Source organism: Pseudopodoces humilis, chromosome 29, assembly GCF_049639895.1.
Source record: "Pseudopodoces humilis isolate 2021_Gansu_Grassland_sample_001 chromosome 29, ASM4963989v1, whole genome shotgun sequence".
NCBI lineage: Eukaryota > Metazoa > Chordata > Aves > Passeriformes > Paridae > Pseudopodoces > Pseudopodoces humilis.
This window is the reverse complement of record NC_142228.1, coordinates 5,482,126-5,506,848: the sequence shown is the minus strand read 5'-3', so window position 1 is coordinate 5,506,848 and position 24,723 is coordinate 5,482,126. Positions and strand designations below refer to the sequence as shown.

Sequence of the window (24,723 nt, the reverse complement as noted above, 5' to 3'; positions counted from 1 at the left end):
TTTCAGGAATACACCATGTTCCACCTTGACAGGACAAACTATTCCATGAGTGGATTCTGCAGAGGTCAAAGAGCTGCCAGCCAGATTGTTGGTTATTTGTACTGTAAGCAATGTGATGCACCCATGACCCAGCGCTTGAACAGAGACATTCACAACTATCACTCAGGCTTCCTTCTCACCTTCACTTCCAGAGTGAGGAAGAACATTGAGAATAAAACAGAGCAGAAACAGACAGAGCTGAGGTGTTCCTCTCCCAAGCACAATCACACACAGGTGACAAACTGGCCACAGCACTGACACAGAAAAGCCTCAGCAGCAGATTGGACAAACTCCAGCAGCAGCAACTGAAAACATTATTCACAGGATGAGAAACAAAGCCCCAAGCAAATAACTTCACTCAGTAGTTACAGATGGAGTTGGGAATACTGGCTCTTCTCACTGGAAACATGTCCCCTATCAGTGACACCCTCTAGCACAGCAGATAAGCTGCATCAAGCTTCAACCTCACACCCAAGAGCTATGTTGTCTAGTGAGCTATACCTGTGACTGTTTGTGCTGGATGGAAATCTGTTTTTGAGAGGTGCAGGAATGCTCAGTGTTCCCTGATCCAGTAGAAGATGGGCTGCCTTGCTGGGCCTGTAAAAGAAAGTTGTGTATTGTTACATGTCCCTCAGCACGACCACCAGTGCCTCTGCAGATACATTCATCTCCACACTGAAGCTGCAGCTTGGCCTACACCACACTTTCATGTTCAGGTTTAAGGATGCTTTAGAGATTCAGTTCAGAAAAAGCAGTCAGTTTCTTCCAAGAAGCCTGGCCCAACCTGCTGAAGACAATGCTTTTAAAAGCCTGATATAATTCACGGCAGCTGAGATTAAGCAAGGCCAAACCAAATGTTTCTCACAGGAAGACTATACTTCAATCTTTTGCCTTTCTGCATCTATCAGATTATCCTCTCAGATGACATCATTTTGATCTATGTAAGATTTTGAGCTGTTAACTTAAAACTGACACCATTTTATTAAACAAGCAAAGCCAGGGAGCTACAACTCTTCACAACAAAGGTGAACTTACCAGAAGATGACAGACTGGGGTCAGCAAAAAAACAAGGCTGCACTTGGGCAGAAAAGCTTCAAATCCCCATCCGTTAACTAGACATATGCCTTAAGATTCAAATCTTTTCAGAGCTGCTCACCGAGACAAAAGTAAAACAGAGGCCACCTCCCCTCTGTGCCAGCTGCTCATTCTCTAGCCGCTGCTTCGCCAGCATCACCGACATCAGCGTTGGCAAAGCAGAGTGTTCCTCCTGCGGCTCCTTGGCTGCGCTGCCGTCTACCCCATACAGCGGCTGCTCCACTCGCCGCTGCAACACAGTCAAAAAAAAGACAATGAACTACTTTTTTTTTTTAATTACAAAAAAAAGTGATTCTCTGACTCTGCCAAAACCGTTGTCAGCAAAGCAGCAGCTCAGGAATGAGCAGGCAGCATGGGGAGGATCTGATAACTCAAACAGAACTCCTGCAGTGATTGTTCCAATGGCAGACAGCAACAAGGGAATGAAGTTAGCAACTGAAAAAAACTCTAACAAATGAACACACAGGACAGAATTCCTTGTCAGTTAAAACATCCCCTTTCTTTGCAAATACATGTGCTTCAGTATCAGTGGGGCAAAACAGATTGCAGGTCTAAAACTCTGCACTGGGAATTTGGTCAAAGCAGTCACAATTATATTATCTGAGATTTCTTAAGGACTCATTTTCAAACAGCCAATTTCACGATACATTGCTAGTCTGGTAAAGTAAACTGAGTCAGAAGTGCTAAATGGTAGGAACCTAACCATGTCTAGGACCCAGACATCAGGATAATCTCACTTCTGTCATTACAGCTGGGGCCTGTCTCCTGCAAGGTAAGCAAAGTACTAATTAATTCCCAAAATCCTTTAAAGGTACATTACATCTCTCAAGGGCCAGCTCCTTCCTCCTGTAGTATATTAGTTTTCCAACTGTGGTGGAGGAACTGGTTTAACAACAAGAATCATCTGAGCTACACTGATTACGGCACACAGCATCTCAGTGCCCCAGCTTCCAAAGCCACACCATCACTGCTAAAATTTTGCAATCTAGGTAATAATCATCCAAGTCCTTCCAAGCTGTAACTCCAGGCCAGGCAAATGCCTCCAAGAAAGCAAACAGTCAGGTCAGGCTTCAGTTTTTCTTAAAAACTTAAATTGCAACCTGTTTTCTGGTTAATATCACCAATATCAAGAGTGTGCTTCCTTCCCAAAAGAATGCTTGTGCCTGAGAGCAGCCTTGCAAGAGCGTCAAGACCTGCATATCATTCTAATCAAATGAGAAGTGAGGCAATTCAAATCGGCCAAGAGATTTGAAGAGAAGTAGTAACAACCTGAGGCCATTACAATTCATCTGAAAGTTCTGAATGCAGAAATTTTCCAGTACAGTACAGATTAAGTCAGGTCTGGAGGAGGTTTGTGTCATGTGAAAGACATTTTAACACTCTGCTTTCCTTCCAAGATCACACTGGCACCTCTAATGGTTAAGACACTCAATGTCCTCCAATTTTACTCATCCCCCCGTTTTTGGGGGCGGGGGGGGATTAGATCAAACTATTGACATTCAATCTGTAAGAAGAGGACAGATCTTGCAAAGGCCCAGAATGGTTTGTTATGAATAAACAAACATCACAGGTTCAACTACAAGAGTAAAGAACAGAAGATAAGTACTTGTGTAAGGAGAGAGAAACTGGCCTAGCTGAAACTAACTGTGACATCAATATTCAACCAGAAACACTGCCCAACTTTTACCTACTCAAAACGTAGAAGAAGAAAACCAAAGGAAGAATCCACTTGTCCCATTGTGGGTTATCTAATCTGCTGGAATAAAGAATTGTCCCTAATCCCTCACACATCTACAACATTCGGAGATGATATTTCTTGATTAACTTCTCTTTAAAGAGATGTATTAGTGAATTGATACATGATAGGATGAAAGTTCATTCAATTAATAAGATGTACTTTAGTTTTTAGAAACATTAAAAAGTATCTAGAAGCGTATGCGAAGCTCTCCCTTCAAGCACTATTGCAAAGCTTCTGAAATCTAGCAACACATGTAATTCTGAGCAGTGTTCAGTGCCGGGGTTTAGTTCAGTACTTTCAGGAACTGCACAAAGGTCTTTGAAGAATAATGTAATCAGTAAAGACTCTGCATTTCGCTTAGACAATGCCAACCTTTCCCACAACGTCTCCAGACTTTTGTGACACTCAACAAGTGCTGAAAATTTTTAAAGAGGGGTCCAGCCAATGGTTAAAACTGAAGCTCAGACGACAGTGCCTCTGAATACTGCTTTGCTAGCTGCAACAATTTTTTTTAGCCGCTCTGTCCTAAAATGGCTCAAAACATTTTGACCTTGCAGAAATGCTGCAAGTAAAGTGGAATTACATGCCAAAAACCAGCACCAGCTGTGCATGTATACACACTTCTCTGCAAGCTTTTGTTAATGCCCCTTGCAAGTCATGTGCATACGAACAGAAGTAAAAGGCCTTCCCAAAATAATTGTGGTGGGCACATTGTTCAAGATACCCAAGGGGTCCAATCAAGATCAGAAAATCCCTGACTAGTGCCACACAAACATGCAACACACTCCCAACTCCATGGAGAAGTTCATGTGCTGCAACAGAATACAGGGTAACTAATGGATCAGTTCCACCTTTATTAAGGACCACCATCCTGCTGTACCCACACAGCATGTTAGAAACATTCATCCTGTATGATTTAAGCTCAGATATTCACATCAGCTATGGATGGACTAGCCACCGTCCCAGGGTCCTAGACATGGCCTCACTCTCAGAGCCCAGTTTCAGATTTAAAATGGAGAAAAGCCAAATCACTCACCAAGAGACACTTCCCTGTCTAGAACCTTCTATTACCTGTCTGAAGCACAGCCACCAAGTTAACTGATGCCAGGCCACCAGCTGTGTCCTCAAGAACACTCACCGGCAAAGGGTTGGACAGGGAATGCTGTGGAGAGGATCTGGCGACAGGCGGCACACTTCTACCGGGACTGGTTCCTGGGCCACTGCCCCCAGCAAACTGGGCATGAAAACAAGATTTGATCATCAGAAATTCCACAGAGATACTACATTTAACAAAATTTTACACAGGCAGAAGAAATACCTTTTTCTTAAAAATGAAGCTTTATAGGCTTCAGGGAATAATTTACATAAACTGAACATAAATTAAGAGGAAAACCTTAACAGTTAATGGAGTTTTCAAAAGAACATAAGTATCTAAGACAAACATTTGTATTTGCACCAAGGACATCTTCCTTTGTGACACAAAAAGGTATAAACCTGCATGCTTGGCCATAGATCAGTTATTTATTTACTCTCTGGAATTAGGAAGCCCATTCCCTGTGAGGAGATGCATCTGATGTACACCACAGGAGTGCAGGGAACGTTCACCTCCACTGAAGTACCTGTGCCAGTCACTGTTAAGGGGCAGGACAGATAAGGAGCTGGGGAACCACTCCAGTTGGTACAGAAACCCCTACAGTCTACCACTTATAAAAAAATTTACCCAGCAAAGAGGTAAGCACTAATAAGCATTAATTTCTGTGAGTTACTCCATAAAATAAAGAACAAACTTAAGAGAAAAGCTACAGCTCTGGATTGTGCAGACCTAGAAAAACTTCAGATATTATACACTGAAAAAAGAATACTGATTTTTAGAATGTCCTTCACTGTTTTGGGGAGGAGTTTGTCCCCTATAGTGCCAGCCTCCCAAGGGAAGCTTTTGGTAAGAGAGAACTCTGTAAACAACTTCCCACTCCAATCAGCAGGTAGATTGTGCAGGTGGGCCCTTTTGCAACACTGGACCTTTATCAAAATTGTTTGCAAACCTAGAGCTATCCTCAGCTGAGATACAGGTTTCGATGGAAATCAACCTCAAACCTATACTTCAGTGAAAAAAATGCCCTATCAACTGTTCAACTAAATCTTAATTTAAAGAAACAACTTCCTCATCCTCTGTCTAATCAGATCTTAGCATATCAGGCTGACATCATCAATCAGTGATCCCAATGACAGACCAGTAACACATGTCACATCACAAACTTCTTTCTACAGATTTTGCAAAATGTGAATTAAGGCGGATTTGTCAATGAAAAGGTTCTTACCTCAAAATAATCACTAATTTTATGTCCTCTAGGAGTGCCTTTCCCTAAAATGAAAGCAAAGGATTAAAGTAAGAGATGTACTTTTAAGAAGAGAAGTTACCATGTTATTCTAAAAAACTCCTCCTACATTTTGACACTCCTTTTCCCGTTCAGTGCAACACCTATCACAACAAAGCTTCTGCACAACAAAAGCCCGCCCCAGGGTTACAGCCCTTGTGCTGTTTTTGGGAAGCTCTACAGTTGACAATTCAATTGACTCTCAGTTCCAAACATGTCAGATCCAATCAAAGAGCATTTGCACTTGCTTAAGTACTTAGAAAACACTAAAGGTCCTGACTGTTGCATAGGTTTTTCAAAATTTCCTTCAAGATAAGCAGAGAGCAAATGGTACTTTTACTCCTCCGCTTTCAAATAAATTACTTCATATTAGATCTTTCACAAGCATTCCTGTAAGAGTTTGAGAGATAATTAGCAGTGGCTTAACATCAGTTCATTAAATCTTAATCCTTTTTTCTTACTATTATGTTATCAAAGCAGTTCCGTCAACACAATTCTCATTACTTTCTTGTTGAAGAATGAAAGAAATCAAAATCTGCCCCTCTGCTGGAAAATCTGAACTCGGATTGAACGTGCCAGGTTTTCCACAGCACTCAGGACACCACTGCCTGCTTGGGCACAGCTTGTTCCTGATTTGTCATGGCGAGAACTTGCTCTAACAAGGCAGGGACTCATCTTGGAAAGCAAGGAAGAGAGTATAGGCTGTTGTCTGAAGTCTGGCTGCTGTATATGTAGCAACACAGGAGCAAAACAACACTTCAGAGCAGCATATGAAGCCTCTGGACAGCCTGTCCCATAAAAATGCAAGAGTTTGTGTGAATAAGCCAAGTATTTTCCTGCCAATAAGGATAACAAGGCTCCCAGAAAAGAATACACCATCATGGAGTAGTTTATAACAAGCTGCCTGACACACCCTTGAGAAGAGCCATTAGTTTCCTAGGACACTGCCTGTGCAAACTGTGCCTGAGTTACCAAGCATGCAGCAATCCTGTGGCAGGGCTGGAACATGGATTACCTTGACTGGTCTCATAGGATTCTGCTTTCCTCTTCCTATTCCGCTGGTCATTCTGCTTTTTCTCAGGAGTCTATTAAACAATACTTCAAAATTAACGTTACTGCAGTTATTTCAAGATTTAAAGAAAATGCCCAAACACAATGATCTGTTCCATATCCCCAGTGGCCGTTTCATTTCTCTGGTGTATTTGTTTCTGCAATTAGTACTTAAAGAAACAACTGCTCTCAAAGAGTTGCTACCTTCTTGTAGATGTGCAGCAGGAGGGAGAGAATGTGGTTAACAAGGAGGTAAATTTATTTTTTTCTATTTCAGCTGCTGCAAGCCAGCCTCTACTGTCCAGTGATGTCACAAGGTTAGCAGAGCAAGCTCAAACATTTATAAAAACCTACGTAAACCCTTCTAGGTGATCACAGTACTGGTACAAGGGGAATAACGATGAGAGGTTTAAGTACTGACATTAAAATCTGCAATCCAATCACAGTCTCTTATGTCAATTCACTTTGCCTGCAGGTAATGCTTCTTCTCAAAGCCCACTGCAGATGGCTACAAGAACTATCCCAGGACAGCAGCCAGAACAAAGGTATTACTGATGCAGCAATTCACCTAGACTTCTGTTTGCTCCTCACCTGCTCTCATTTAAGTCAAGGGTCAGTTGCATGTGCCATTTCTGTGAGCACCCAGAGACCAGATGGGCAGCTGATCAGTGGATTTATGCACGATCAGTTTATATATGTACAGGCACAACATAGAGCACAGCTGACAGGCCTGTGGGCTCCAGAAGTGTCATGCCTATCTGTCTGCACAAGGCTAGCAAACCTAAACATTTGAGAATGGAGTAGACCTGGGCACAGTGCTTTCCCCATCACCAGGGTCACATCTGTGGTCAAACCTGACGAAGACATTTGGAAGCACTGCTGGAAAGCTCACTGAGGTTGCTGGAAAGAGATGCCTTGTCATTCCCATTACCATTGTCATTTTAAAAACATCTCTTATCCCAAATTGCCCCAAACAATTCCCAAACTCTAAGTTCTCCAATCACTGCAGCCACCACCAAACTACAGACTGGGGGCAGGGAAAAAAACACTGCAGACCACAGCTCTGGGGGAGGGAAAGCCATGGCCAGAGAGTCTGTAGTAAACCTAAGTTTCATGCTGTTTGGAAACACAAATCCCAAGTACCCTCTTTAAAGATCTCTACCAAAAGACTTACAGATACTAAGCACAGAAATACATCTCCCACCTTTAGTAGCATAAAAAGGATAAAGCTGAATAAAAACCTGGCACCAGTGGGTGCTGGACATCTACAGCCCCATGTTACCAGCTGGGCACTCATTGACGGAGTGCTGTTTTGGTAAGAGGATGGAGGGGCTAAGACAAAAGGGAGTTATTGTGTCTGCAAGGTAGAGGGGACTGAAAATTCCAAAACTACCTAGAGGCCTGCTGCTCCAGCCCCTGTATGTGTAAAAGTCAGTGACATTGCCTCCTCAGTGTGTAGTGAAGAACAGCTCCTGAACAGCGTTCGTGTGACTAACACCACAGGCTCCATTACAGCCTCCATGGAGCTGTGAGCATATTGATGAGATTCAGTTTTAAGTTGTTTTTCCATTCAAGTACTTACAAATAAGTACTTGACACACAACATTATCTGTTACAAGACTGAAAAAGCAAGGAATGGGAGATTCAAGTACATCGAAAGCTTAGTCAATTTACATCTCTCCACAAAAATTCATTAAAAAAACAATTAGAAGAATGCTCAGATTTTCACTATTAACTACACTTACTTTATGGTATTTAAGATACTGCATTCTCAAAAGCCCCTCATATCAGTACTGCCATATAATAGAGGGAAATATGATCCAAAACTTACCTGGTAACTATGGGGGAAGTTTGTAAGAAATGCATAAGAAAATGCACTTAAATTTGAGATTTAGGTTTATTAACATAGAATTTTAGAATAAAAATCCAACTACAATTAATTTTGCTGCTTTGATGAGCATTTTGAAATAGTTAATCCTAAAGAAGTGAGACTAACCAGGGACAAAGCATCAATTTTCACCTCCCCACACTTCCAGAGAGCAACCCACAAAAGGCTCTGCCTTGTATAGGCTTAGGCAAACTCAAATATTTGATAGATATGGCAAACTTTTCCATTAATGCTCTCTGGCTTTTTATGTGTATCCAAAAACGCGTCCCAATGAACTGAAAACAGCTAAGCCTTATGACCGCTGTGTTTGGGATTGCGTAAAACCTGCCTGGAATGGTGGGAAGCTTCAAGGAGGAGATTCACAGAGAGGCTGAAAGCCTGCAGGGTCAAGCTAAATACTTCCCTGATCCCTTTCATTCTCCAAACTAAGTTGACTGTCATTGACTTTCACACAATTTCTTCCATGCTTTGAGATCGATTGGCTACCCCGAGCAGTTGTGCCTGCTTACCTCCAATTCTTTATCACTCAGAGAGCCCACGCTGCACAAGCTCTGGTTGGAAGACTCACTATTTAATGGACCCTAGTGAAAAGCAAGCAAAGACTGTTAGAAACAACTTCCCTACAAGGCAGACCCATCCTAATAAACACTCAATCTCTGGGCTAACTACAATTACAATAGCACCATGGGTCAGACTTCCAGACACAGGATGGGGCACTAAGAGGCTTCAGAAGCCATTTCCAGTATGAAAGTTGGATTGTTCATCAATTTTTTTCTCAGGATAATGATCCAGCCTTTGGAGTATTTCAGCATCAGTTCATATCCTAACTGGTCTATTTACCCACATCCACAAAACAGCCAAGGTGGTATTTATAGAAGCCTAAGGTTTGAGGAAGAAAAATGATTTATTGAGTACCAGGATTTCCAAGCTCAGCTCTCCAGGCAAGCATCTGCTTGATCCTGAGCTAAGCATTCAGACGCATCTTTATCTGATAAGCAAACTAATACTGTTATCAGATGCTGGCTGTACCACTGATTTAAGTGTGTCATTTTATGCTTTTTTAACACTAGGAAAGTGAACAAAACTTCTGTTAACAGCAGTACAAACACAGTACAACTGGTCCTCATAACACAGTCTTTCCCACTTAGCTATTTTATGGACCCATGTGTAACCTGCCCACAGAGCAGCTGGTGCTACCAGGCCAAAGCAGAAACTCAAGGCTGGAACAGATTTACCAAAATTGTAACCAGGTACCTCAAGAGTCTGCTGCATCTTTGCAGGCTCTACTGGATACACATCTGCATTTTTACATATCCAAGCAGTTTGAAAATTAAGTTCTCTAATAAAACAGGTCTTAAAAGGAAAAAGTGAATCATGCTAAGTCACTGTGTTTTATCCTGGCATAAAAGCATCCTCCTACACATCTAACTTAAGAAATGAAGACCAATTTGACAAAGATGTAAAAACAAGATTCACAATTAATGATGGAATGTATTAACAGGAAGAATGACATGATAAAGCCAGTTCTCCATTAATAACTTGTAAGCATCTTTTCCTGAAGATGCATTCTACTTTAGCATTTTTAACTTTGCAGTAACCACATCCCACCAATCCATTTTTCCTCAAAGCAAAGCCACTTCTCATTATACACTTGAGCAGAAGACTCAAGTGGTGGAGTAGGAGAGAAGCCTTAACACCACAGAGAAACCCTACAGAACGTAATTTTTGAACAGACCAGATCTCCCTCCCCAGTTTAAGGGACAAAACACCAGTATCAAATTGTGACATAATCTAGCTATTACTAACTCCAATTCCCAAGCAGGCATGTGCTGAAAGTAGGAGATCACCTTCTGTGTTCACTATGAGTGTTAAATATCAAATTCATTTCTCCTAAAACAACATGCTCAATTGCTTCAACTAAACAAAATAAATCAAAACCAAACCCCCCCACCCCAAAAAACCAAACAACAACAAAAAAGAAAACCCAACACCTGAATAGTTCAAGAAGCTAAACGTTTAGGATTCCTTTAAGAAAAAATTGCAGGTTTCTTTAAGCTGTACCATTATTCCTTCAAGGGATCGCACAAATAGCTCAGTACCAGAAGAACATTTCACCTTATCTCTTCAGCAATACTTTCTTTGAAGCAAAGCAACAAGCTCCTCGCTACCCAATGTGATGGTTCAGAAATGTTATAGGTACAACTCTTGGTTATTCCAGGAATTTACTCCTGGGCCAACAGGACTTCACAGAAGTGCCAACACTAACCTTAGCTATATCCACGTGAAAGTGTCACTGCTAAAAAAATTGTAATATCTTATGGCAAGCGGCAACAGAAAGTGAATCCTTTCACCCATGAAAAAATCTTACTTATAAACTGTACTAATGCTGCCCTCGAAAGTCTTTCCGTTCTCTCAGCAAGTCCAATCCCAACAGCACATCTGAGGCACCAATCAACCTCCTGTGCCAGGTGAGAACTCTGTGAGCATCTCTCCAAACAAGCATTTGTGGGTCTCACACTGGGGTTCTGACATGATGAAGATGAAAGTGAAAATTGTTTCCACATTTGCTTAAATCTCTCTGCCTCCATTTTGCAGATGGATAGCAAATGACAGGAGCAGCTGCTCCAGAAACGCCACATTTCCATGAACATTATGTTTGAAGGAGAATGTCAGTGGCTTACACAGGACAATTCTTCTGCAAGGCCCCTGTATTCTGGGATCACCTGGAGAATTAACTGATGGAACCACTTATAGGTAAAAATGCTACTAACATTTTTTTGCAGAAATACAAGTTTATCTTGTCCAGTACAAGAAATACACTCAGTTTGCACCTGAATGTAAAGTTCTGGGATGCAAGCAGCTGGAAAAATGCCCCATACAAAATCCACAGTGTTCTTCTTACTTTCAGTACTACAACTACCTGCACTGACTACCCTGTATGGGAATTTTTTAGCTCTACCAGCTGGTATCAAAATTATTTATTATATCAATAAAATAGGAGTTCGATGCTGGTCAGATTCTTGAACAGAAAAAAAAAAACAACCAACATTTGTTTTCTTTATTTTAAACCTTCCTCTAGAATCTGAACTGAGGATGTGGTAAAATTCAACTCAGTGCAGTAGCAGAAAGGGTGAGAAGGAACCAACCTTTTCATTATGGAACTGGAACAGAACAGCTTGTCATTGTCTACAGGTATCCAGAAATTTCACCATCACACATACTGCTTTGTGAACAACAGCATAATTAATTCTTTGTAGACATTTTTTGACCCATGCAGAGGATCAAATGCATGACTTTCCCTTTCCCCTGCTTACATTTGAGAGGACCTTATTCCACTGACACTTTTCTTACTCTAAAGGATTAGACCTTTATAGACATGAGCTGAACTTGGTAAAGTTGGCAAAAAGTCTTGTTTTGAGGCATTCTGGCTATGAAAACTCAAGTTGCTCACTAGAATGTGCTGTACTCAAAGCAACGAAGATGCAATACCTAGGATATTTCAGAAACGTGACCTTGTGCTCAGCTGTGCCTCTTCTCATGTAGTGAGTCAAGAGAAAGGAAAGCATTCCTGATTATCCAGATAACATGAAGTTATCTGTGAAATTAGGTATCAACGGCTTATAGCAACAAGTTTAGGCATGGATGTGAGAAACCATATATCCAAGTATCTCCCCTCAGCTAACAGTCAGTGAGTGTGTGTATAAAAAAATGCTTCAAATTTATATTTTATCATTCCTGACTGTTTATATTTAACTCGGAAACTGACTTGGGGTAAATGTTCAGTACTTAATTTAGCATATCATTTTTAAGTGGATATGACACAAAAGGAACAAAAGGAATGAATGTGAATTTTGAAAAAAAAAAAACCAAAACAAAGTAAGAACATTAACATGAGTATATTGCCAGGGAAATAGCAGTGGGGAATAATAAAGATGCAATAGTTTACACAGGAAGGGCTTATGAATTTTGGTTATCTGACTTTTCTAGCATAGACCACTTTGGAATAATACTGCACTTCTCTGTTCATACTTCCAGCCCACTCATCTACTGTGCCCTGTCAAGGCAATTGGTGATGGGGCTCAGCAAAAATTCAAGATACGTGGGTCATCTGAAACAAGCTAATAGTTCCTATAGTGTTTACCCAAATTACAAGCACAAGAACAGCACACACTTCCTCCTCCACAAGGAATTTCTCTCCAAGATAAGCTGGCATGCTTTCTTCCCTTGTGATTCACCTATCAAATGCTGCTTCGAAGACCGTGACCTACCCATGCACAATAAAGCCTCCATGTTGAGAACTGGATTCAACAGCAGCAGGTGCTTTGAAGACTCCTACTCAAAAGGCAAGAATTTAAAATCTGGCCACTCACAGGAACTGGTTAGTCATTTCTTCCTTTGCCAGAGCTCCTGGAAAGCCCACAGTGAGGCTTCAATGGCTGAGACTTCAAAAGAAACAACTTATCCTGCGAATAGCTGCCACCAGATCATCTAGAACAACTCCAAGCTGACTCAGCCCCCTTTACGATCTCCTGCCTCCCATGACTTGTGCATTTCCACAGCCTCCCCAAGTTCCCAGAGATGATCCATCACTCCACAACTCAAACTGGGCAGTCTCCATTTTGTGCTCTCCAATTCCTTGTACTGAAAGGAAGCTCTAGGAATTCCCGCCTAGCCAGTTTCCAACACAGGCTTACAGCAAAATGCACTTCAAAATATTCTTGCTGTCTAAATGAAGGTGACATGGAGATAGACATGCTTCATTACCTCAAGTCAGGACAATCCAAGTTCCTCTGAATTCTGTAGCAGATCAAGTGATTTCAAAGGCATGGAGTCAATCCTTGGTTCCACTACAGGTTAGTGCTGATTCCACACAAGTTTACACCAAAGTGAAATGGTCAAATGGTTTTACAGTTACTCTGGTCCAGTGCTACTGTGTCAGGTTTAATTAACATATTCTTATCTTATTTCAAGCATTACTTAAGTATGAAAATTAGAACCTGCTTCTTAATTGGACTTTTAGAAAAGCTCAGTATTGCTGCTGATAATGAAATCCCTGAATCACTGAGGTCTTTTTGCCACGAGAAGTTAATCTATTCACAGATGTCCAAAGGTAACCCCCACTCTATCAGATGGGCAAGCAGATTTGCAGCAGGATTTGTTTGGCTTCCATTATGCCGCAGGAGTTCTCTCCTGCGACATAATGGAAATATGGTATTTTTATTTTAGTGATGGTAAATTGGACAGAAGGGTCACACAACTCACCCTAACCCTCAGCTCATGAGCAGAAACAGGACTGAGATCTGACAACTATTTCTGGGCTTTAGCAGCCAGACAACACATTTGAAGTAATGTTGCACACAGAAGCATCCAAACAATTTTCAAGTATCTGGCAAAAAGTCCTGGCACATTCTGTAGCAGCTGCTAAATTCAAATCTAAGTTTTAAAACTCGTATTAACTGGTTCTTCTCATGGCCTATGACACCTGTTGGGGACCACCATTGTGAAGTACCACTTCACTCCAAGGAGGACATGATTATCCTCAAATGCAAAATCTCAACATGGTAACTTTGCTGCTAGAACTGTTGCTGAGTCCATCACAGAACTTGAGTTGCTAAAGTGAAGAAGACTTCAAAAGTTACAGAGAATAAGTAAAAACCAAGCTAATACAGGCAAATACTGTTCTTCATCAACAATTATTTTGGCAGCATACATTCTGCATTACCTCAAAGCAGGAGGAAAGGGAGCACTAGCTACCACCAAGACCAACACTTGTTCAATTGTGGCACAGTCAGATGAATCTACAAGATTCCTACAGCCCAGCTACTTTCCCCAGAAGTACTCCAGTCATTTTAGTTTAACTATAAAAGTGGCACACAGAGCTTAGTTCAGAGATCTTTTGAAAACCAAACTTGTAGAAGATACATCTGCTGCTGTGAGAACCCACACTGATTAAGCCCAAGACAAGCTGTGTGCAAACACAGATTCACCCATCATAATTACTTATCCAAATTCTTATCCAGTAAAAGTCTCTGGGAATGACACAAATCCCTTCAGGTTAACCCACCTGCTATCTTAAAGGCAGCACCCAAATAGGAGGAAGGGAGGCAGAAGATGAGAACAGACTAAATTAAACAGTATTACCTAGAAAAACCACTCACATTTTGTCTCCTGGGCCTCTTGACCCAAGGATGATGTCTAGTCAGGATAATGCCTTATGGGAATGCACTTAGGTTTTCCCAGTAAGTAAATATAAACAGGAGACAAATAAGCAGGAACAGTCAGTATCAGAGTGTCATGTGTTAATTCAAGGACTTGCTCTGGGAATTTGGGGAAGAATGGCACTTCACCATATGGCAAGAATAGACATCTAAAGCATCACCAGCTTTTTGAAACTATCTAGTGACATGGGTGAAGCACAGGAGTGTAACAGTTGCCTAGAAACATTCCTTGCTCATAAATTTGATTAAATGAATTAACTCCAAGCTTCTAGTGAAATACATTCTTCAGCTACTACATAAGAAACTTCACGACAGACTTGGAACAGAATTTTGAGGCTTTTGGGGCTGCAAACAACCTTGGTCATTGGGTTGTGCCTTCAGCTACCACAGGAAATGACAAGCAGACAGGTATTTCCAAAACAGTTTAGCATTTCTGTCCTCTACTGCTTTACTGGAAAGCTCTTCCAGAATCCCATTACTCTGATGGCTAGAAGCTTTTTTCTAGTTTCCAGCCCAAAAACTTATTCTAGATCAGCTTGCTCTCATTCATATCTCAAAACACCTATAGGTGCTCTTTAATAACACAAAGGAACCGTGGGCTTGAAGCTTAAGTTCTATTACGGGATCAACTAATGCTTTCATTTTATACAAGTCCAAACATTGTGTTTCCAAACATTAAAGAAAAAAGCCATACACAGCAAGATACACCCAATGGGAAGAAGGCAGGAAGCTCAGTACAACTGCCTGCTGCCTTTACCCAATCACATCTGAGCATCTAAGATGACATTTCTTCCTTTTATGCAATAAACGGCACCAGATATCTTCTATCCCAGGAGGATGAACCAGGCCCTGTCCCACTAGATGGCACTCACTTTCTCCATGGTTCTTTCCTTAAAACATTTCATTGGAGCCAGCTAAAAACCTTAGCTGAATCACACAAAAAATTGTATCACAGCTTTCCCAATATATTCCCTTTAAGACAGTGACCTACCAATGCCAGTGCGGAGCATGACGGACGGAGGCTTGGGGGGGTAGGGAGGGAATTTGAAGCACCAACCTGGGAGGGAACGTAGTAGCTGAAATTAATATTGCAACCAAGATTTGCTGCAACATAGTAGAGTCATGCTAATTTATATCAATGGTTGGCTGATCTATTGCAAATTAGCAAGAATGCAAGTAAATAAATAAATATATTGTTTGCAATAAGTGTAATGCACTTTAACAGTTTACTGACTAGTATAAGGTATAACTGCTTAATAATAGGTACAACTCAGTGACAGAACAGCTTTGATCAAAGTGAGGCCTCCAACAAATGAGGCTTTTTTCTTTGGATTGTTTTAGAAATGAATTTTCAATATTCACCCCTACAGAAAAGGGCATGTACCTTCTGCTCCAAACATATCAGAAACATAATTAAGATTTGCTTTCCTGTATCTCTCAAAAGTTATTCCTTTAAAAGGAAGAGTTCCTAACATTCTTTGTGAACACTGAGTACATTGGCACTGCTTTAAAGCTATACCTGTGTCTAAGCTTTTAGCTCTTTTAGTAAGATGTTTATCTGTACTGGTACAGCTAAAGATTCTGAAGTGGCAAAATGGGACAAAAGAGGAAAGAAACAGGTGATAAAGTACACGAAAAGTTGTAATGTTGCATGAAATAAGATCACAGTACAGTAAATGCCATCAACTGTTATGCAAGAAAAATAACTTTATATTTTAAAAGTCTTTAGAGTAGGGGAAAAGATAAAAAAATCCCCACACTCTTACTTCAGCAACCGAAATTGTTACCTCTTAAGTTCTAGTGTAAATCTTCCTTACTACACTTTCTTACAGCTAAGCATTTGGCTTCCTCGTGCTCTCTTCCCAGACTCAACTTTGTCTGAGAGGCAGAGCAGAAAGAAAAGTTAGAATTCAACCAAAACTCTTTCAAGTTTTGAATCACTTTGTGTTTTTCTGAGAAATGTGGAATCTACAATGTTTTTTCTCAAAATAATTCTAAGTGGCTTCAGAAAATCATCTAGCCATGCGCTGCTTTACCATCTACCTTGATGTTATTCAAAACTCAGTATCTCCTACAAAAATTAACTCATTATCCCTGACCTAGTTTAAAATGAGTTCTGTCACCATTTCATTGCTCAGAAAGACTGACATTAACAGTACTCACACCTGGAGAACTCACAGCTTAATGCCAGGACACCAAGCAACCACACAAGGTTGTTATTCAGGTGTCTTGCTTTAGATAGCTCCTGACCAAGTGGAAGCTGTGCATGAGGATAAAGATGGGATTTTATTGGCAGGTTGTGGGTCAGACACAGGACAGCTGCCCTGCAAACACTTTTTGTGTGTGTTCTATGTGATGGGGTAGACGATTTTAGCTCCTGCACCCCAAAGAAGAGAACTCAATGCTTCAGTCTGGTTATGTGTTGTATACAACACACAACACTTGAAACTGTATCCCACCAGTAGCTCTCAAACGTATTCTTGGAGAAAGGAAGAGCCAGATAAGATTCCCACTTCTACTAAGTTGTTATGGAGTTTTCTGGGCATACAGGCTGCCTTAAGATGGAACAACTCCTAAGAACTTAATTAGAGCCCAAAATCTTCTGTATAGCAAATCATCTGCTCACAGAGATCCCATTTTCATTCCTCTCGAACATACTTCACACAAATAAGAGGTCAAAACACAACAAGTGATATAGAATTTGTTTGCAAACCAAAATTATCCATGCAGAAATTAAAAAACCCAACCAAAGCGCAAGGCAGAATGACTAAGAAGTGTTACCTGTCACCACAGGTACTCACACTCACCTTGGCAACCCCAACCCCAGTGAACCTGGCCTCCAGGAGCTCCTGCCTGCGTGGGTCCAGGCTATGCAATTCTTCCATCATTTCTGCTGCTATGGAAGAATAACACTCAGATTATGCAAAGCAAGGAAAGGAGAGAGATGTTTAATATTCCGTGCCACTGACGAGACTTAAAAGTGCTTGTTCTGCAGCACAACCGCGTAGAGAGCATTTTCTTGCAAGAGAAATGTGAGATTACCATGTAGTAACACCATGACTTTGCCACCATATTATAGTATTTAAGCCATAACCCTGCTGGAATTTCCTCTCGTCTCCTCTGTTGTACCAGCCATTTCAAGATCTCTAAATCCAAGAAACCAATTATGTCACATTCTCCCACTGGATGCTTTATTAAAAGGAAAACATGGGACCAGAGTGTTATGACTAAAAGCTTCAGAGCTTTTCATCTGTGCTGCATGACTAGGAGAAAAAAAAGCAACATTCTTTACCCCATAATTTATTTTTGGCCAATCCTGGAAATACTCGATCTCCACAAACTCCAGATTTCACTGATAACAGCTTTGCTTCTTCCAAGCAGAGTGGGATTACAAGAAGAAAATAATGCACAATTAAACCTTTTCATTTATAAGGTAAAGTATCAGATATTCAAAAATAACAGCAGCTTCTACATCCTGGATGTACCTGGGGTATCTCTTGGCAATCTAACACTACGAATACCTTATTTGAAGGGTTAAAAATCTAGCCAGCATAACTGTGTAAACAGGTTAAAAATCAGGAAATACATAATTCAAATACTGAACTGAGAAAAAAATGGGACAAAATTCACTGTTCATTATAACTCTGAATCACATCTTCCCAACTGCACCAATCAAGTTCATTTCCAGAAATGTCTGTTCTAGTTTCATTTTCTGGACTAAGGTAGGAAAAAAAAGGCCAAAAACAGAAGATAAAGATTTGCTGTGTAAAGAGCATATGTGATGAGGAAAGTTCTTGAAGGGCAGCAAGTGCCCTCTAGAACAGGCAATGCACAATTGTTCTTTTTATGAACTGTCCATTTTGTCCCTGCCGCTTCCTCCAAATGCTGCGGCTACAAGTCACAGGGGCAAAGTGAATCCATCCGGGGGCATTCTCAACTGCTCTCCCCAATCAGTCCCAAGCCTCAAAAACTAATAGGACCCTAAACATGATTATTAAACAACCGTATTTCAGCCACGGGCTCAAAAAGCCCAACAAAGCTCTCAGCCCAATTTTCAAAACAGGAAATCTAAGCAGCGAAGAAAATGAAAGACAAGCCGCAAACACCAAGATGTTCAAGTGCTCCCAGGGCTCTCGCCCATCAAGGGGCCACCATCCGCAGGGAATCGCATCCCCACACCAGGATGCGGCTCTGGGGAAGGGGGCTGACACACGTTCCTCCCGCCGGGGGGCTGCCCCGGGACCCGCTGCACCCCTCCAGGCAGGGCTGGCATTCCCTTCTGTCCTCCCGGGAGGGGATTTCCAGCACCCCTCTCCCACCCACTCGGGACGCAGAGGCATCAGCCGCCGAGCGAGCAGCCTTGCCCCGCTGCCAGCTGCTGCACCGCCTCGGCCTCTTCCTCCTCCTCCCCTCCAGCACCGGCTCAACCCTCAGCCCGAGGCTCCGCAGGCCATACCCACCCTCCGCCGCCCCCCCCCCCCCCCACCGCTGCCCCAAACTCTCACCCCCAGCCGCCAGACCGGGCCGGGCCGCGGGGCCTGCGCCGCTCCGTGCCCGGCGAGGGGCCCAGGCCGCGCTGCCGCCGCCGCCGCCCTGGGGCCCAGACCGCGGCCCTCTCGCCGTGACCCGGCCCGGCCCGCGGTACCAGCCCCCGCCACTGCCTCCCCCGTGGCCGCCCCCACCCACTCTTGGACCGGGCGGGGACGAGGCGAGAAGTGTCCCCGTGCTGCCCCCGCCGCCCCTGGGGGGGGGTCTCACCTGGCGCTGCCGCTCCTGCCGCCGCCGCCCGGCCCAGTGCTCCCCGGGCACCGCGCGGATCCCACCACCGCCGGGGGCAGGAGCAGCAGCAGCAGGAGGAGGAGGAGGAGGGAGGGAGGGAACCTGCTGCGGCGGCGGCACGGGCGGGAAGAGAAGGCCGGGGGCGGCTCCGCGGCCTCCACCACGGGCACCGGGGCTGAGAAGGGCGGAAGGGAAAGGTGGCGGGGAGTGAAGAGGGAGGGCTTCGGGTAGGCCGCGGATCCCCGGTCTTGCGTGAGGGGCCTAGCCGGACCGGAGTGCGCGCGGGCCGGCGGCGACAGGACAAAGGCCTCGCGGGAGGACCCGGCGGCCAGGTGTGGCGGGCGGGCGGGGCGGGGGGTGCACGGGGCCGGCGGGCGCGGCGGGGCCGGGGCAGGTGCGGCCCCTCGTCCCTCCCGCCCCGCGGCGCTGGGCCCGGCCCGGCCGATGGGGGCACACGCGCTGGGGAAACCGCGCCGCGTCTCGCGAGACTTGCGCGGAGGGAGGGGGAGGGGGTCAGAGGGCGTGGCTTGAGGAGGGGAGGGGCCTAAGGGGGCGGAAGGAGGGGCGGGGGCAGCAGGTGGCGGGGGGGGGCCAGTGGGGCCTGGGGGGTCAGTGCGGGTCGGAGAGGGCAGGAGGAATGGGGAGGGTCAGAAAGGGCGGGGGGGGGGGGAGGGCAGCAGGGGGTCAGAGTCCTATGGGATCGGGGGGGAGTTTTGCCCATCATTAGGACCTAGGGGTCAGAGCAGGTATGAGGGGGTAGGGGGCATGGCAGGTGTCACACAGGTCTGGGGGAGCAGCAAGGGCTCAGGATGGACCATGGGGCTCAGGGGGCTGAGAGAGCAGCAGGCTCAAGGGCAGGTCAGATCAAGCTTCAGGATGGGGACAGGTTTGGGGGGCATTGGGAGGGGTCACACATGTGGGGAAGAAGCAGAGGGTCAGAGTCCCATGTGTGGGGGCTGAGGGTGGTAGGCACAAGGCGATGTCAGAAGGCCTGGGGGTCAGGGCAGGCTGGGGGGCGCAGGAGGTATGGAGGGTGGTCACACAGGCCTGGGGCATAAGAGAATGTCAAGATGGACTATGGGGGTTGTGGAGGGATGAGGGGGCAGGCACAAGGTGGAGGTCGAATCCAGCCTTGGGTTGAGGTCAAGGCTGAGGGTTAGCAAGACCAGGGCAGGGGGTGATAACAGGTGGTGGGGCAGCAAGGGTCAGGGTCCTAGGGAGGCCAGTGGGTGCTGGGGAGTGACTAGCACAAGGAGGGGGTCAGATCTCACCAGGGCTCGGGGATGGGGGCAAGGCAGTCCTAGGGACATGTCACCACCAGGGGAGCAGAGGTTGACCTACCCTCTGCCCCAGGATGCCCCAGAGGGGAGGTGCAGGTATGACATCCATGCACCCCCTAGTTCTTCACCTTCTCTCCAGTCTCCATCTTACACACCCATGAGCAATCTCATCCCCCAAACCACTCTCATTCCCCTGACGGAGGCTGCAAGGGCACCTCAGCACCCCCAACGCGCCCCCACTCCATCCCTACCACCTGGAATGGGCTAGGCCCCTGGTTAGGAGCTGATCCAACATGGGTATCGTGAGAAACAACTCGGGCACCTCAAAAGCCCTCATGACACACAGTCCACTCTCACCTTCCAAGGCCAAGCTGCCAACACAGTTGGGAAAACAGCCCCCAAAATTAAGACAGGGCTTGTCCTGGTTGGAATGAAGCAATTCCATCACAGTTCACTTGGCTGGCTCATTGCAGGCAGCGGGGGCAGGACCCAAAGCACTGTGGGTGTTGCACCCACTCGCTGCAAGGCTGAATCAGCTTTCCAAAAAGCAAACAAGCAGGAGAGGATTGTTGGGAAAGGAAGTGACCAGGCCTGTCCAAGGGGAGGCAGGCGTGGATTAGCAATGGAGGTGGAGGTTCCTAGAGCTCAATAAAGGATTCGCCAGGGCTGGGAACACTGGAGGACATCCGTCACCTCCCCTTTACTGCATGACATCGAGCGATTTATGACCGAACTGGAACTGACTAGTTTGGCAAAAGGGATACAGAGAGGAGCCGACACAGCATCACAGCAAAACCGCTCCTGCAAGGTGAGGGGGGAAGTTGTGTTATTTTAAAATTGCTAATTTATCATACTTTGTTAAGTCAGTGCAGCAAATGGCTTTGGGAGTGCTGCCTGCTTGTGCAAGCTGCTTTTCCTATGCTTTAATCTGTTTTTTTTACAGTACAAGAGCCACTCCGGTTTCAGCTCCTGCTCTGTAAGGCACATTTTCAGCACGACCAGTGGCAGGAATTTGTAACATAAATAATTAGATAAATAGTGTTTTGTGCCTGTGTTGGGCTGTGGGTTTTTGGTTTTTTTTAAGAAAAAATCCTGGAGTAAATATTCCATCAGCTGGTAGCTAATTACAGCCATTTAGGGAACGTTAATTAGGACCACTTGCAGTGAACATTGTTCAAGGAGGTTTAAATTTAATTTGTGCACTTCAGTTTGATTTTGGGTGGAGAGAGGAGAAGTTGTGGGGACTTTTACACCCAATAAAGGGACTGATTTACTGAACCCCCCAGCTCTTCTGGACTCCCCTTCACAGCCCTTAGAAACACCCTAGGACACAAACACAAACAAAGGGAGCAGTTCTCCCCCTCAGAGTGCCGGGCAGGAACTGGACACCAGTAATACCCAATCTATGATACTGTACCCCACCTTTGTGTTTTAGGGGAGATGGAGGACACTTCAGTCTAATTTTTCCTGTGCTTTTTGGACAGTGCTGGATGAGGCACTTCTTCCTCCTTCTCCATGCATTGCCAGGGACTGCAATGGCAGGTATCACAATGCCATCAGTATTTCCATGTAAGCCACCAGAAGAAACTTTTGCTGTCATAGAATTACAGAATGGTTTGTGTTGGAAGGGACCCCAAAGCCCATCACATCCCACCTCCTACCATGGGCAGAGACATCTTCCACCAGACCTAGTTGCTCTAAGCCCCATCCAACCTGGCCTTGGACACTTTCAGGGATGGGGCAACCAGCCACAACCTCTGTCATTTCCCAATGGTTGTTTGCTCACTGTCATTTTCACTGAAATCACAGACCAATGCCCCTCTTCTCCTTCCTTCTGGCAGGACCAAATTCCCAGGGAGAACCTCCTGAAGAATCCACTGCAGCCAGGAATGTTTTCCAAGACATCCCTTGAGGTACCACTGAGTTCCAGGCCTGTCAGAGGACCTGTGGCCACAGTCCTGGGCTCTGCCAGGAACAGGAGCTGGTGACATCTGATAAGGAACAGATAGACTGAGGTTGCACCATCCTCCTCCTGACTCCCCCTCTCCTGCCCTGCATTCCTCTGGAATAACTGAGATTTCTCTTCTCACTTTCAAATTCAGGACTGGGGCACATCCACTTCAGCACATTCTGGAAGGGCAGCCCTTGTGTTTTGCAGTCCAAGGGCTCTGCTCCTGGATGTCCAGCAGCTCATCCTCTGCTGTAGTCATACCCTTCCTGACGCTCATCTGCTGCACACTGAACTATGGTCCTCTCCACCTTCATCCTCTGAGAAACAGCTCAGAGCAACACTTCCAGATGAAGTTTCCTTTCCAAGATGCCAAAATTGCACCTCACACCAGACATGGCAGCTGGTCCCTTTGTGGCACAGAGAGGGAAGGAATCAACAAGTTTCAACTGTATTTCTGGCTGTAAGCAGGAATTTCAGAGCAGCCTTTAAGGATTCCACTTGTTGTCAGCAGAGTAGAGGTAGGTACAAGGGATTTTAGACAACTTTGTCAGATAACAGTAGGAAGGAAGTTACTGGATAAATTTCCCAGTGATCAGTGATCTCAGAACTTTCTCCTCCTACATTCCATCAGGACACAGCTCTGAAAGGGGATGCACTGCACAGCCCAGCCTGGTACAACACTTCCAACTGTGCTGTGCCAGAGCATCTGAGATTGGGCTCCCTGGAACAGCAAAGATCTCTCAGGTAAAAATATAATTATCAGTGTTGACACATCACACTTGGACTATTTTTTTATTATCTTCTCTGCCTGGGAGCTGATCCCCCAGGTTTGGACTCAGCAGAGAATTGGTGGACTGTTTGTTTTTTTTTAATTGTTAGGTGTGGGTTGGTTTTCTTTTTTGGGTTTTTTTAAAATAAGAAAAGCCAACTTATCGGAATGTGCTTCTGGTCAGAAACAGTCAGCTTGTTTCTGTTCTTACAGGAAAGGTTTGCTCTTCGAAGTGGCTGGAATGTGGAAATAGTTCATCACTTCCTACAGGAAATTTTTTGATCCGATTAAAAATTCTAATGTCAACTTCCAAGACACTACTTCTAAAAGCTTATAAAGCTTCAAAACTCAAGGTGTTGAGGTACAAGGTTAGAAATCAAGACTCTGTTGACCTCAATTTGATTTCCCCATTGTATTACAGTTAGGGAACAACTTCTGTGTGTTTCATGTTCTGGCCCAGCAAGAGAAAAGACTATTTGGGCCTCCAAGAATTCTCATGCAGGAAAACTCCTCCTTCCAACCCACACCTGGAGCGATGCATGAAACTATTCTGTTTTCTTTAACTTTTTCAGAGGCCCTGAGCTCTGGTACCCCTCCTCCCTTCAGAGGAGCTGGTTATGAGCAACAGAGTATGTACATGGCTGACCAAATATTATCTCATCCATGGGGACAAGCCAGCTCTCCTCCACCATCAGCTCTGCCAAATTGCTCCTGTGCACATCCTGCTCTCCAGCGTTAATGCCTCTGCATTGCTGTGGTAGCTCTCTTCTTATCTCAGCCTCCTCAGATGTCAGTAATATCCCTAGTACACAGCACTTGTATCATGTTTTGAAGAACAACTCCACTGCCACAGCCATTTTCTTTGTCCCTGGATTTGACTGGAGCATGGAGCTCCCCCCCACAGGCACAGGACACTCAACAAAACAGCAGCAAGTTTTGCTTGCACCCTGCCTTCACACCATAGCCTCTGCTAACCCACAGGTTAGATTAGACCAAAATTGGGTAAGATTTTTTAGAGATTTTAACAGAGCAGATAACAAATTCCTTCTGCCTTCAATTTTGAAAAGATAAAATGTCAGAAGTCAAGATTCTGATCTTTTTAATGTGTTTTTGGTGACTTTGTCTCTGCTTTCCAGGCTTGTGGAATACACTAACTGCATTTTCCCAAGTATTTCTGTACTGCCACAAGGTCGGAAATCTACTGATACAAGGTACACAAAAGAAGAGCTGAGATTCCTCAGTGATACTTTGACACAGGCAGCTGAGGACTGGAGAAAAAAAACAAATAGCCTGAACCTTTAAAAGGTAAAAGTTGGCATGAGTGATCTCAAATCCAAACATTTTACAACACTGGGGGGAAAAAAAAACCCAAACCAAAACCCACAAGAAGAATACAACACTCAACAGGCTTTTTAAGATTTTAGCACCAGGGGATGATGTCAGCTCCAGGCATCACATCCTGAAGAGGTCAACCCTTGTCTGCAAAAAAGGTTCTGTTAGACCTAATGAGGCACAAGCTGCCAATGAAGATTTTTCTAGGC

At 44.4% G+C, this 24,723-nt stretch overlaps 1 protein-coding gene and 1 long non-coding RNA gene across 10 annotated transcripts in view; one reads left to right on the top strand and one right to left on the bottom strand.

Moving 5' to 3' along the window:
- TLK2 (tousled like kinase 2) overlaps positions 1 to 19,463 on the bottom strand; it is a 42,980-nt gene extending 23,517 nt beyond the window's left edge. The window contains exons 1-9 of one of the 7 annotated variants that reach the window (XM_014261096.2): positions 19,162 to 19,462; positions 17,211 to 17,296; positions 15,395 to 15,460; positions 8,695 to 8,766; positions 6,263 to 6,332; positions 5,191 to 5,234; positions 4,011 to 4,106; positions 1,196 to 1,363; positions 541 to 636 (exon numbers count right to left, since the gene is read on the bottom strand). In XM_014261096.2, the coding sequence (XP_014116571.1) occupies positions 541 to 636; positions 1,196 to 1,363; positions 4,011 to 4,106; positions 5,191 to 5,234; positions 6,263 to 6,332; positions 8,695 to 8,766; positions 15,395 to 15,460; positions 17,211 to 17,291 (693 nt within the window). In that variant the 5' untranslated portion in view covers positions 17,292 to 17,296; positions 19,162 to 19,462. Of the gene's footprint in view, positions 1 to 540; positions 637 to 1,195; positions 1,364 to 4,010; positions 4,107 to 5,190; positions 5,235 to 6,262; positions 6,333 to 8,694; positions 8,767 to 15,394; positions 15,461 to 17,210; positions 17,300 to 17,695; positions 17,716 to 19,161 lie in introns of those variants that run through there. The other 6 variants (XM_014261095.2, XM_014261097.2, XM_014261098.2 and 3 more) reach the window with 6 other exon arrangements.
- Positions 19,416 to 24,454, top strand: LOC106628687 (uncharacterized). 3 transcript variants are annotated; one of them, XR_015774658.1, is made up of 6 exons: positions 19,416 to 19,514; positions 21,127 to 21,270; positions 22,304 to 22,477; positions 22,565 to 22,931; positions 23,045 to 23,157; positions 23,396 to 23,531. It is a non-coding gene; the product is annotated as an uncharacterized LOC106628687 (long non-coding RNA). The 3 variants fall into 3 exon arrangements; XR_015774660.1 differs by lacking the exon at positions 19,416 to 19,514 and adding an exon at positions 24,319 to 24,454 and having other exon boundaries at positions 20,360 to 21,270; positions 23,396 to 23,550; XR_015774659.1 differs by lacking the exon at positions 19,416 to 19,514 and adding an exon at positions 24,319 to 24,410 and having other exon boundaries at positions 20,360 to 21,270; positions 23,396 to 24,163.
- The last annotated feature ends 269 nt before the right edge of the window (positions 24,455 to 24,723 follow it).